This window comes from Anolis sagrei, chromosome 1 (assembly GCF_037176765.1).
Source record: "Anolis sagrei isolate rAnoSag1 chromosome 1, rAnoSag1.mat, whole genome shotgun sequence".
NCBI lineage: Eukaryota > Metazoa > Chordata > Lepidosauria > Squamata > Dactyloidae > Anolis > Anolis sagrei.
Genome location: NC_090021.1, coordinates 316,137,371 through 316,151,183, shown reverse-complemented (window position 1 = coordinate 316,151,183; position 13,813 = coordinate 316,137,371). Strand labels below are relative to the sequence as shown.

At 41.0% G+C, this 13,813-nt stretch overlaps 1 protein-coding gene across 2 annotated transcripts in view; it reads right to left on the bottom strand.

Moving 5' to 3' along the window:
• Positions 1-219: 219 nt before the first annotated feature.
• SLC24A4 (solute carrier family 24 member 4) overlaps positions 220-13,813 on the bottom strand; it is a 165,110-nt gene continuing 151,516 nt past the window's right edge. For both annotated transcript variants that reach the window (XM_060756555.2, XM_060756561.2), the window contains exons 14-17: positions 9,866-9,980; positions 7,336-7,448; positions 6,025-6,090; positions 220-3,794 (exon numbers count right to left, since the gene is read on the bottom strand). In XM_060756555.2, coding sequence (XP_060612538.2) covers positions 3,642-3,794; positions 6,025-6,090; positions 7,336-7,448; positions 9,866-9,980 — 447 coding nt within the window. In that variant the 3' untranslated portion in view covers positions 220-3,641. The remainder of the gene's footprint in view (positions 3,795-6,024; positions 6,091-7,335; positions 7,449-9,865; positions 9,981-13,813) is intronic.

Sequence of the window (13,813 nt, the reverse complement as noted above, 5' to 3'; positions counted from 1 at the left end):
TGTTACCTAAGAGAAATTAAGTAAAGTCTAAATTTCCATTTTAATCTTGAATTTTAAATGCTACAGGGAGATGTATTGTCGAAGGCTTTTATGACCACAATCACTGTATTGCTGTGTGTTTTCTGTGCTGTATGACCATTTTCCAGAAGCATTATCTCCTGATGTTTCACCTACATTTATGGCAGGCATCCTCAGAGGTTGTGACGTCACAACCTCTGAGGATGCCTGCCATAGATGAAGGTGAAGGGTCAGGAGAGAATGCTTCTGGAACATGGTCATACATCCCAGAAAACTTACATCAACCTTGAGAGAGGTCTCTTTAAAGCATCCAATTCAGCCTCCAATTCATCAAGGTACTATACTTGGTTGAGAGACTTTATTAAGAACGACCTGATCAGTAAAGGAAATCATTGTTCCATGTTAGCTTCAGTGAGATCAAGACCTTTAGAGACATGTCAAGTAACATTTTGCTGATTGCTTCGTTGATTTTTAAGTCCCTTGTAAAAGGTTCTTGGTTTCTACAGTACAGTGGGCCTTTGGTATCTGCTAGGGTTTAGTTCCAGGACTTCCACAGATCCAAAAATCTGTGGATGTTTAAACCCCATGATATACCAATAGCAATAAAATGCTGTCTCTTATACGAAATGGCAAAATTAAGATTTACTTTTTATTTTTATTTTATTTTTTGCCCAGGGGTGCAGGGAGGCATATTTTCAAGCCAGGAATGGTTGAATCCTAGGATACTTCAATAGGGTGCCCAAGGTGTGGAGTTTATATAATATATAATTTTTAATCCATAAAATATTTTAGGCATCCAATATATTTTATGTAGCAGTCTATAGGCCCTTCCAAACAGGCCCTATATCCCAGTGTCCGATCCAAAGTTTTCTGCTTTAAACTGGATTATATGAGTCCGCACTGCCAGGTTACCTGGGATAAACAGAAAACCTGGGATCAGATCTTGGGATATTGGGCCTGTCTGGAAGGGCCTTATGTTAATTTCTTTTAAAGATGTATGTAAGGATCATTTGTGCTTCGGTGGTAACTTTTATGTTTGTTAGCAAACTGAAAATATATTACATTGGAGTCAAGGAATGGAAATTTTGACAAATCTGGCAGGGTTCACCATTTCACCATGTGATTTAGAAATATTTCTGACATTATCGTGTATTATCAGTACAGGTAACCTGCACTTTATGCTTTTCTGTTTCCTGTGAAAATTCTGAAATGGTACATTTTGCATTTCCCTCATAGAAAAACCATAGCAGTTTCTGGATACAAAGGAGTTTATGGGCTGGAGATGTACAAGATTGTGGTTCAGACGATACACAAGAAAAGCAAAAAGGGGGTGCAAGGTAAGAGGCATCAACATTTCCTTTCCTCCTTCTGTGGCAATGCCCCAAACCACCTACAGTTTATGTTTTATGGTCCCAGTGTTCTTCTCAATCACATCTGCAAAGATGTAGGCCTATTTAATTTATGATACTGGCAAAATACAAAAACTAGACTATGGCCCTTGGGGGCTAAGAATCCAGCTCAGCTGCCAAATCAGTTATGCTTCGACAAAAGAAAATAAAAACTCTTCATTGGTTAATCTTTTCACAAAATTTCCCCAACAAAAATAGAAACAATCTCTTTTATGCAGATCAAGTTAATGTGCATTTGGGTGCAGGAGAATCTTTACAATAAAGTGCTGACAAAGGGAGCACAACAAATGGATAAATATGCAAGTAAATCCTTATTTTACTCCCTATCATTGACTGTATGCTTTAAGTTAAAGGAGTCCTGATTTTTTTCCCCATTGATGCAAACTTTTTCAATATTTTTCAATAGGACATTTCAAATCCAACCTGAGAAAAGTGCTCAGAAAAAAAAATGAATTTTTGCACTAAAAGTTCTAGAATCCCCTATTCAAACTAGGGAATTGAGGGAGTAGGGGTTCAAAATAATGACAACTTTGGCTGAAAACATTCTTTGTCATTCTCATAATGTGGATAATGATCTCTTCAGTTCTGCAAAACTTGATAACATTAGTTTTTCAGGAACCCCCGGTGGCACAATGAGTTAAACCCTTGTTGGATGTTCAAATCTGGGGAGAGTGCGGATGAACTCCCTCTGTCAACTCCAGCTCTCCATGCAAGGGGACAAGGATGGTAAAACATCAAAACATCCAAGCGTGCCCTGGGCAACGTCCTTGCAGACAGCCAATTCTTTCACACCAGAAGTGACTTGCAGTTTCTCAAGTCGCTCCTGACACACAAAAAATTAGTTTTTCAGAACACAACTTGAACCAACAAAGCAATTGTGAGAATTACAACCCAAAAGTTAAATTTTCCAAGCTCTGCACTGCCAAGAAGGCAGACTTATACCAAAAATGACCTGAAACACAGTGGACAGGAAGAAAGGTGCATACTGTGCAATGTTCCATAATTATTTTAATCCAATTTTTCACAGGCTAGCAGGTATTTTACTATATTCCTGCCACCCAGTTTTCCAAAGCTTTTGCTGAAATGTGAAGCTGGGCACACCTCAAATTTCGCTCATGGAAATAACAACCAACTGGAAATTGTGCAGCAATAATTTGGTTGTGCGCGTGCATGCATTCAATCATGCATGCACACACATGAAAATATAATAACATCTTCAAATCCATAGTGCATCTATGAGAATATGGAAGGCATTTGGATTAGACTCACATTCGTCAAATGATTTACCTTCACAATCATTTACTGAGCACCCGGGATTTTAATTTTCAGTTTTCCTCTAATATTGGTGGGTGAGTGGTGCTGCCACAACATTATGAACACAAAGCATAATATTCCAAATATATATAGTCATTCTTGATATTTGCAATTATTTCTCACCAACTTTAGAATGCTGTGTCGCTATATTCAAGTATGGATCTCCAGTTTGCCACATAATCGTTTCCATAATATATTTTTGAAAGAATGACAGTATCAGTAGTGTTGTATTCCCTCCTCTCTTTTTTAAGTGGGATTGTTTTTGCATCCTTCAAGTCGTTCTTTTTAAATAGTGGGAAGCAGGGTAACAATGTTCTACTGAATACCACCAAAGACTCCTCAGCATCAGTGAAAGTTCTCTTTCAACAGAGCACTTGAAGGAGAGAAGACTAGGTCCTTAAGTAGTGCATTTCATAATAAGTGCATTAAATCCCATGGCTAAGATGCTCAAAATGAGCCAAAATAACAGTCCTGACCCACCCTCTTTTCCTTTTATTTGGAAAACCACAGGCCATCAAAATGAAGTCGAGTTATCGAGTTTCTTTTCCAGGCTTCATATGAAAATTGATGTTGAGAATCACTTGCCTAAAGAGACTGAACACAAGAGGATACCACTGCACTTTTGCAAGTTCTGCATGAGATCCACAGAGCTGCGTGATGGAGCGGTAAGATCCAAAGAAGAAGAAGAAGCAGTAGTAGAAGGAAATGCTTTGGTTGCCTTGAGCTTTCATGTTTTTCAAAGGAACAGGTGTTTCCCTCCCAAGTACAAGAAAAGTGCTTGTAAGGTGATGACGCAGGAAAGACACTGAGATTTAGGAGAAGAAGCAGGTAGCAATGTAAAATTTCTCCTGTCATTTTTTTAGCACAACGGATCCAGATGACACCTGCCCATAGTTTCATTCAGTCATCTTCTCGGCACATTGGGAAGTTGACAAAAGTGAAGACGTTGAACTCTATCAGTATGGAGAAGCACAAGAAGATGGCATAAAGGCTGAGCACATAAATGCCCAGCTTCCGGTCAAGTTTCCATTTGTTTATGTGGATACCACCAACCTGTAAGAATACAATATCTGAGTTAACAAATAACAGAAAGACATGAATTATATACAAACTAAAGCAGGCATGGGCAAACTAAGGCCTGGGCCGGATGCAACCCCCTGGGCACTTACCTCAGGCCCTCCTTATTTTCCCTGTCCTCTTAGAATAAGGTTACGGCAGCTCACTGCATCCTTATGCCAAAAAGATGGGGGAGGAAGGCATGCAGCAGCTAAGAGACCTCTGGAGCACTTTCAGCCACCTCGTGTCTCACCCTCCTCCCAGCATAAGGACGGTGCAAGCAGCCCCATCCTTATGCCAAGATGACTGATCAAGGAAGGCATGTGGTGGCTGAGAACCCTCCAAAGCACTCTCAGCCTCCACCTGTCTTGCCTTCCTCCTGGCATCGTGCCAAGAGGACAGCCCGAGGATGATCGGAGCAGTTGCCATGTGTCGTGCTCTCCTTCCAGCATAAGGATGGAACAAGCAGCCCCATCCTTATCCTGGAGGACAACCTGAGGATGACCCAGGCCCTGCTCTGTGCTTCCTGGCCTCACCCTCTCCCAGACCCTATCCCTTGCGGACCCATCCCATCCAGTGTGCAAACGGGCCCCCTCCCTCCCAGCCTGGCCCTTTTGGCTGGGCTCGTAATGCGGCTCCAAGGCAAATAAGTTTGACCATGCCAGAACTAAAGGCAAGGAACATTATCAAAAACATTTTAGAAAAAAAAGTTTTACAAAAACAAGTCATCACATAAGGAGCCCCCGGGGACACAATGGGTTAAACTCTTGTGCCAACAGGACTGCTGATCAAAATGTTGGTGGTTCGAATCTGGGAAGCAGGGTGAGCTACCATCTGACAGCTCCAACTTCTCATGCAGGTACACGAGAGAAGCTTCCCACAGGATGATAAAACATCTGGGCATCTCCTGGTCAATGTCCTTGTAGATGGCCAATTTCTCACAGTTTCTCAGGTCACTCCTGACACACACAAATAAGGAAACTAGCTTCCATGTTTTCTGTTATAGATGGATCTCTCAGCACCTTGCAACAGAAAATGAGATGCTGCCAGGAAGATCAGAGAAACAAACATCATCCAGGAGAATAGAGGGAAAGGGATGCTCCAACTGTTCCTTTTCTCATGTAATCAATTGATTGAAGAGTTGTTAAATTGGAGAATCATTTAAAAATTAACTGTCTGTACTGTTGTTGTTGTGGGAAAATTTAAAAAACACTTTGAAGTGAATAAATGGACCTCTCCCTTATTGATTCTAGCAAGGGCTGATTGACTGACAACTTTAGCGTTCTATAAAATGTTAAGGGAATACAGCTTTTGAGATGTTTTCTGAATTTCAGTGAAGAGCTGGCATCATATAATCATAGAACTGGAAGAGACCTTGTGAGCCATCCAGTCCAACCCCCTGCCAAGAAGCAGGAAAATTGCATTCCGACAGATGGCCATTCAGCCTCTGCTTATAAGCCTCCAAAGAAAGAACCTCCACCACACTTTGGGGCAGAGAGTTCCACTGCTGAACAGCTCTCATCTGTTAGGAAGTATTTCCTAATGTTCAGGTGAAACCTCCTTTCCCGTAGTTTGATGCCATTGTTCAGTGTCTTAGTCTCCAGGACAGTGGTAAACAAGTTTGCTCCCTCCTCTCTATGAGTTCCCCCCAAATATTTATACATGGCTATCATGGTATTGAAAGCCACAGAAATAGTACACATTTCTGGAGAACCACCTCACAATATCACATTAGTTAGGCAATTCTGGAAGGACAATTTTTGCCCTTTCTTGGATCTTCATGGAATACAATCCACTCCAACTGATATCTGGGAGAAAATTTGTCTGCAAAATAGGCAGTTCTTGTCTCCTGAAGCTGGGTTAATGGTGAAACATGACAACGTTGGACTGCTACTATAATTTGCTCTTCATGCCTTTTTGTGGGGCATGGCAGAAAATATAAATTGGCAATGAACTGCTAGTTTCTAAAAAGGATTTTTCTTTGCCCTTCCAAAAATAAAAAATCAAACTGGGGAAAAATCCATTTAGAGGGCAAATTGTGCCCTCCAGAGGCTTTTGTTGGCACAATCTGTCATTTGTAGAACTTTTCAGAGTTGGAAAGTTGGAAAGGATTCAGCAAAGACACACCCAGTATCTAGGGTATACTTTGCCCACTTCATATAATAATGATATATTATATTAAATGGTTGTATGTAGAAAGCGAATAATACAATAGGAGGATACTTACAGTAAGAGCAACAGATCCTAGGAGAAGCACGACAGAATAGACAAGCCCCTTGCTGTTTATCTTAACCTGTTGAAAATAAGAAGAAATGCAGTTTTAAAATATTTTGTACAACTTACTGATATAATAACCCACTACTATCTGGGCCTCAGTGGCACAATGGGTTAAACCACTGAACTGCTGAACTAAAGGTTGGCAGTTCGAAGCTGCATGTTAGGGTGAGCTCCAACTAGTAGCTTTAGCTTCTGCCAACCTAGCAGTTCAAAACCACTTCAGTGGGAAGGTTAAAAAAGGCACCCATGCAGCCATTCTGGCAACACAACCAGGAGGTGTCCACAAACAACAGGCTCCTCGGCTTGGAAATGGAACAAAAGAACCTCCCAATGGCCAGAGTTGAGCACTGCCTCCAGAAAGCCGGAGATGAAAGGGGAAGCCTTTACCTTTCTTCAGTGTATTTGCATGTCATCGTTATTTCACTGTATTAAAGGCATTGAATTTTTGCCTATCTTTGTATGTGTAATCTACTCTGAGTCTCTTTGGGGAGATAGAGTAGAATATAAATAAAGTATATTATTATTATTATTATTATTATTATTATTATTCTGTTTTAAAATAGCATAAAATAAACAAAGTCAGTGAAAGACTCTATGCTCCTTTTATGTCAACAGGAATTTTGCTATGAAATTTGCCATGCAGAAATATTAAGTACATAAGGAATCAGTGATCAAACCTTGCAATTGCAATCTATGAAACAAATCAACTGCAAAGGCAACTTTGTTATTGCAGAGAGTTATGGGGTGTCTTCCCTCTTTGTATCTCTACCAGCTATTACAATGCTTTCTGTGACAGCCCAGGCACCACCTCCAACAGAGTTAGTCCCCTGCAGGGGGTGGCACCAAGTCAGTAATCTGTGGGAGGGCCAAGCATTTCTGACAACAATGATGTAATCATTGCTGGGAATGAGGCCTCAGGACATTTGGTCAAAGAACATTTGGATAAGGAAAATTTGGATTGGAGAAACTGTTTTCTGGAATGTACACTGTGTTGGACTCAGATTTAGTCATACTATGTAATGACAGATCTAAATCAATGGGAATTGTTTGTCATGACTAACCTAAGTCCCACTGATTTCACAGAACTGGTTTTAAGTGTAGCTAAGTGTAAACTTCACCCACCAAATTTTCAAATTGGATGGGGTTATTTTTTACATCCAATGACTTCAGCTAACTGGGAATGCATAAATAATACTTTATTCAAGTTATCTGCTTTGGTAATAAAAAACTTGGAAAGAATTTTGTACACGAATATACATACATTTGAGCCATAATTAACCACCATAGTCTGCAAACCCCATGGTACTCCAAGGCCCACCAGAATGTCAAACACATTGCTGCCAATTGTATTTGATACTGCCATGTCACCAAGGCCTGAAAAACAAGAAATTCATAATTAAAACCACCTTTTGGTCCTAGTAGCAACTGTTTTTTTACATCAGGGAAGATGTCAGTAACTTCTAAAAGGAAGGATCATATGCAGAAACAAGTATAATGAAATTGCTTTTGGACACAGCTCCACTCCAGGGTCCCAGCTGGAAATAAAGCTGTACTTTTCTTTCTCCAGAAAGGATCTCTCTTGATATTATATCTCCTATCTGCTGCAACAAAATAATCTACTTGTTTACCCAGAAGTCCCTCTGAGAGCAATGGGGTTAACTCCCAATAAATCATCTTAAGTCTCATCAGTTTGACAACTGCAGTCCAACAATTTCTTCAGTGCAGGATTTCCAACTAGAGCTTTGCAGTCTGGTAGTTGCCCATCCTCTTTATGAAGTCCTCAAATCAGAAGATCCCATCACTACTTTAGGCAATTGTTTCTATTTTGGAACTACTCTTATACTCATGCACCATTCTTTTAATTCTCATACATATTCATCTGTATATCTATTTATCTATCTATACAGAAAAATCTCCATATCAGCAGATCCTATGATCAGAGTTTCATTTATCTACTGTGCACACACAGCCTCAGACTTGGGGGGCAAGGTTGGGAACAGGAAAAATTGCTGCGACCATTGCAAAATCATGAAGCTCAAGGTATGGGCTGGGGGTGCAGAGCAGGATGAATAGCCACTGCTGCCATTCCTTCACCATTTAGCACAATGACAGGAACTTCTCCTTGTTCTTCTAGGCGAGTGGTTCTCAACCTGCTGATCCCCAGATGTTTTGGCATACAACTCCCAGAAATCCCATCCAGTTTACCAGCTGTTAGGATTTCTGGGAATTGAAGACCAAAACATCTGGGGACCCACAGGTTGAGAACCACTGTTCTAGTCAGAAAAACAGAGCAAAGATTTTGTTGTTGGGGAGAAAGATGGGAAGTTGCCCTGTCCTTTCCCTAGAAATGAAGCAGAGACAGGAGATAGGGTTGGAAAAGAGTAAATGCTCTACTTTCACTCTGAGCATGACAATAGAGCATTTGCTAATACACACAGTTTCACTTATCTATGGGAAGTCTATCTATAGCAGGGGTTTCCAAACTAAGGCCTGTGGGCCGGATGCGGCCCTCCAAGGTCATTTATCTGGCCCCTGCCCTAAACTTTAGATTTAGGTTTGCCCTAAGTCTGAAATTACTTGAAGGCGCATAACAACAATCCCAACTAACTTGACTATTTCAGCATCCAAAAGTAGGCCCACACTTGCCATTGAAAAATGGGTAAGTTTATGCTGGTGAAAATTGCTCTTCATTTTAAATATTGTTTTGTCTTTCATTGATTTTTTTGCATTATAGATAAGATATATGCAGTGTGTATAGAAATCCGTTCAATTTTTCCAAACTATAGTCCCGTCCCCCCCCCAACAGTCTGAGGAACCGTGAACCGGCCCCTCACTTTAAAAGTTTGAATACCGCTAATCTTTACCTTTCATTGCTATGGGGGCCATACTGTATACTCATAACTAATAAGTTGAGACCAAATTTAGCTAAATGAAATTGTTACACTCAGCTTCTCAACAGGACTTTAGCCATGACTAAATTTTCTCATTCTTTTTCAATGGAATCATACAACCAAACTCAACGTGGATAAAAGCCAACTATTTGTTTTTGAACACATATTGCTTCTAAAATCCTGACAGGTTAATATGCATATTTATACCACTTTCTACCACTTTGTTTAGTCCAAAAGCATTAGCTTTGCTCCCTTTTGACATTGATTGAGGTTTTTGTTTTTCTTTAAAGCGCACATTTTTGTACACCATTTCCCCTAAGACACCCATTTTTTCAAATGTGTTGCCTTGATATACGCCTTTATGTTTGTTCTTCTCCCTAATGTATGTATTTTTGCATCTAATTTTCTCTAATGCATGCATTTTTCTTGAAGAACTTAACTGGAGGGTAATTACATGCTTTGGTTCATGGATTAATTCAAGAAAGACAAATTGGGTTCTTCTATACTAACCAAACAACTTTCACATCCATTCCTATCCTTAATTGATATGAATCGTATTTGCATGTGGCAAAATGTAAGAAGCCACTGGTGGCACAATGGGTTAAACTCTTGTATTGGCAAGACTGCTGACTGAAAGGTCAGTGGTTCGAATCCGGGGAGCGGGGTGAGCTCCCATCTGTCAGCTCCAACTTCTCATGAGGGGACATGAGAGAAGCCTCCCACAGGATGGCAAAACATCTGGGCATCCGCTGGACAATGTCATTGCAGACAGTCAATTCTCTCACACCAGAAGCGACTTGCAGTTTTTCAAGTCACTCCTGACATGATAAAAAATAGGGAAAAATGTACTTATGTAAAGAGCAATCACAAGTACACCTCTGAATCCATTCTAGACATTACCTTGTCTTGCTACTATGAGGCTGGCCATGCAGTCTGGTACACTGGTTCCTGCCGCTAGGAAAGTAATGCCCATGATAACATCAGGTATCCCTAGGGTGTAACCAATTACTGTAACCTATGCAACAAAGGAAAACAAAGTTGTTGAAAACAATAGGGAAGCCTTTTTGTGGTCTCAAATTCACAACAGCAATCCTGACTCATAGATCACTTTGTCTTCTTGAGCATGGGGGTGTTGACATGAATCAAGCACATAAACTCAAGGATTTCAGTAATGAAACAAAATTGCAGCCGTGATCTCACTAACCATCTAGAACAAAACAAAAATTCCTGTAAATAACTGGGCTCAACCATGAGAGCGGAGCAGTGTGGTGTCAAGCATCTGTGCATTTCTTACTTGTTTATCAGAAATTTCAAAAGATGCATTCGAACAGCATACTCACATGCGTTTATAAAAAGGCATTCTAGAATGATGCCCCTTATATAACATTACAAAATCAAGGTTTCCTTTTTGAAACTTAAAAAAAGTTTTCTAATGACTGTTCTAGAATGCAACCAATGGGTGCCTCAATCATATTGTTCTTGCTGCATTTCTCAAAACACAATTTGTTTCTTTATTTTATTTACTGTATTTTTACCCCGCTCTATCTCACCCCAAAGGGGACTCAGAGCAGCTTCCAGATTAGCAATAATGCCACAACAAACATAAACATACAAATACAATATACACAATACATTAAAATCAATAAAAATCATAAAAATCACAACATATCAGTACATTACAATAAACAAAAAATAATAAGATCCAAAATCATAATCCACGAGCCCTTCCAACTGTGTTACAATCACTTCATGGCTGCCTACTCTTCATGTGCTACCCTCTGATAGCTTGGTTCAACAGCAAGGTCTTTAGTTTCTTTCTAAAGATCAGGAGGGAGGGAACTGACCTAACTTCACTGGAAAGGGAGTTCCACAGAGGAGAGGCCACCACTGAGAAGGTCTTGTCCCTCATCCCTACCAGTCGCACCTGTGCAGAAGCACCGAGAGCAGGGCCTCCCCAGAAGATCTTAGCCTCCAAGGTTGTTCATAGAAGGAGATATGTTTGGATAGGTAAGCTGGGCCAGAACCGTTTGGGGCTTTATAGGCTAAAGCTAGCACTTTGAATTGTGCTCAGTAGCAGACTGGCAGCCAGTGGAGCTGGCATAACGGGGGGGGGGGGGGGGGTTGTGTGCTCCCTGTAGGCTGCTCCAGTGAGCAGTCTTGCTGCTGCCCATTGGACTACTTGAAGCTTCCAAACAGTCTTCAAAAGACAACATGCATACAGTGTGTTGCTGTAGTCTATTTGAGATGTAACAAGAGCATGGACCACTTTGGCCAAGTCTGGCTTCCCAAGGTATGGGCGCAGCTGGCACACAAGTTTTAATTGTGCAAAAGCTCCCCTGGTCACCGCTGATATCTGGATTCCAGGCTCAGTGATGAATCCAAGTGAACTCCCAGGCTGCAAACCTGTGATTTCAGGAGGAGTGTAATCCCATCCAGCACAGGATGTAACCCTATATCCTGTTTGGCCTTGTGACTGACTAGGAGTACCTCTGTCTTGTCTGGATTCAATTTCAATTTGTTTGCCCTCATCCAGATCATCACCGCTGCCAAACACCAGTTCACGACCTGGACAGCTTCCTTAACAGCAGGTGGAAAGGAGTGATATCAAGTTGGATGTCATCTGCGTACAGATGACATTGAACTCCAAAACTCCAGATGATCTCTCCCAGCAGTTTCATTTAGATGTTAAACAACTTGGGGGACAATACGGAGCTCTGCAGGACCCCGCAGGACAAAGGCTGAGGGGCTGAGAAGGTGTCCTCCAACATCGCCTTCTGGGAGCAGCCTTCCAGGAGGGACCAGAGCCACTGTAAAGCAGTGCCTCCAAGTCCCATTCCTGTGAGGTGCTCCAGAACAATACCGTGATCTATGGTATTGAATTATACACCTCCAGTTTCTAGACACTGGCCACACAGGTTGTCAGATTATAGGAACAGTAGTCCAAAAACTAACATTTGTGAGTTGACTTTAGGGCAGGCATGGGCAGCTGGTATGCTGTTAGGAACTGTGGCAGTTGAAGTCAAAAACACCTGGAAGGCCAAAGTTTGCCCATGCTTGCTTTAGAGCAGCCTTCCCTGGGGAATAGAAGACTGGGAACTTCTGGTGAAAAAAAAATCTCCAGCTCAAAATGGAACCAAAATAGAGAAGTTTTAAATTTTAAAAAGCAACAACACATTTCTCTTCTTAATATGTCTCCAGGGACAGAGTAACCTAGACAGCTCATGTTTTCCATTAAAGTGGGAGTCATGACACACTCTTGTTTTAACAAACACAAACACCCCTTATAGACTTGTCTTCTCCTAAGACCACATGCCTGTTTCTGCCAAAGACTCATAAACTCAGTGATTTCATGTGGTGCTCTTTTGGAGGCCACAGTGCACTTGGATGCACTGAAGTGGATTTTTTTTTACCATTTTCAAAAAAGGCATTATTTCATCATCTTAGCATCAACATTTTTAAAAAAATTGCAGCAGAATCCTGCTGAGAGCAGGACTGATTGGCTAGAATCAGTGAAAATATAAAAATCACTCTCTGAAGAAGTTTTAAATAAATGCTTTTTGGCATAAGATGATACATAAGATGCCTTTTAGCACATCAGGTTAAACTGCCAGCTATAGAAAATCTTGCCAATTGAAAGGTTGGCAGTCCAAGCCCGGGTCAGGGTGAGCTCCTGTCGTCAGCTCAGCTTCTGCTCACCTAGCAAAGCGAAAATAGCAATGTGAGTAGATAAATAGGTACCGCATTAAGTGGGGAGGTAATAAAAGATGCCCATAAGGACATGCTGGCGATTTGATCGGGAGGACATCTATGGACAACAAAGTTCCTTGGCATGGAAGATGGAGCAACTGCACCTTTCCGTGGCTGGAGCTGAGTACAGCCTCCAGATGCCAGAGATGGAAAAAGATGGGAAAGGCTATACCTCTGTTTATGTATTGCCTGTCCTTGTTGATTGTGTAACAGCATTGAATGTTTGCTATATATGTGTTTTGTAATCCACCCTGAGTCCCCTCACGGAGACTGAATGGAATATAAATAAAGTATATTATTATGATTATTATGGCGATAAAATAACCATCTTGTTCTAAAAAACATTTATTAAAAACTTTTAAAACTGCTTCAGAGAGTGGATTCATAATCAGTCCTGCTCTCAGCAAAATTCTGCTGCAAATCTGAGGTAATCTTTTTAAAATGTTGCTACTAAATAGTGAGAATTACACTTTCATTTCTTTTTAAAGCATGAATATGTGTCCTCTCCCTTTCTGCCTTGTAAACACCACTTGAGTTTTCACTTTCATTTTTTCCAAGGACTTGGCAGTTTAGATTTGACCATTGTTTTTGTACACATTGAGATTAGAGAATGGGGGGAGAGGGGGCGGGAACCACATGGCAACAAACTCTTTTAGTTGCTGGGGTGTTATGTTATATCATACTAACAGTTGAAAACCAACTTATAAATGCCCTGAAAGATCTCTCCAGTTACTACAAAGATAACCACCTGAAGCCTAATCCTGCCAAGACACAAGTGTGTGCTTTCCACTTGCATAATCGTGAAGCTAACAGGAAACTGATGGTTATCTGGGAAGTCCAAGAGCTTGAACATGGTTCCCAGCCTAAACATCTCGGTGTCACCTTAGAACAAATACTAACATTTAGGAAACACTGTGCGAAGACCAAGCACAAAGGAGCTGCATGCAATAACATCCTGCAGAAACTTACTGGCAGCGCATGAGGTGCAGACCCAAAATTGATAAGAACATCGGCCCCGGCCCTATCTTACTGAGTATGCCTGCCCTGTTTGGCATAAGTCTGCCCAAGCAAAGCAGGTGAATATAGCACTCAATGAAACAT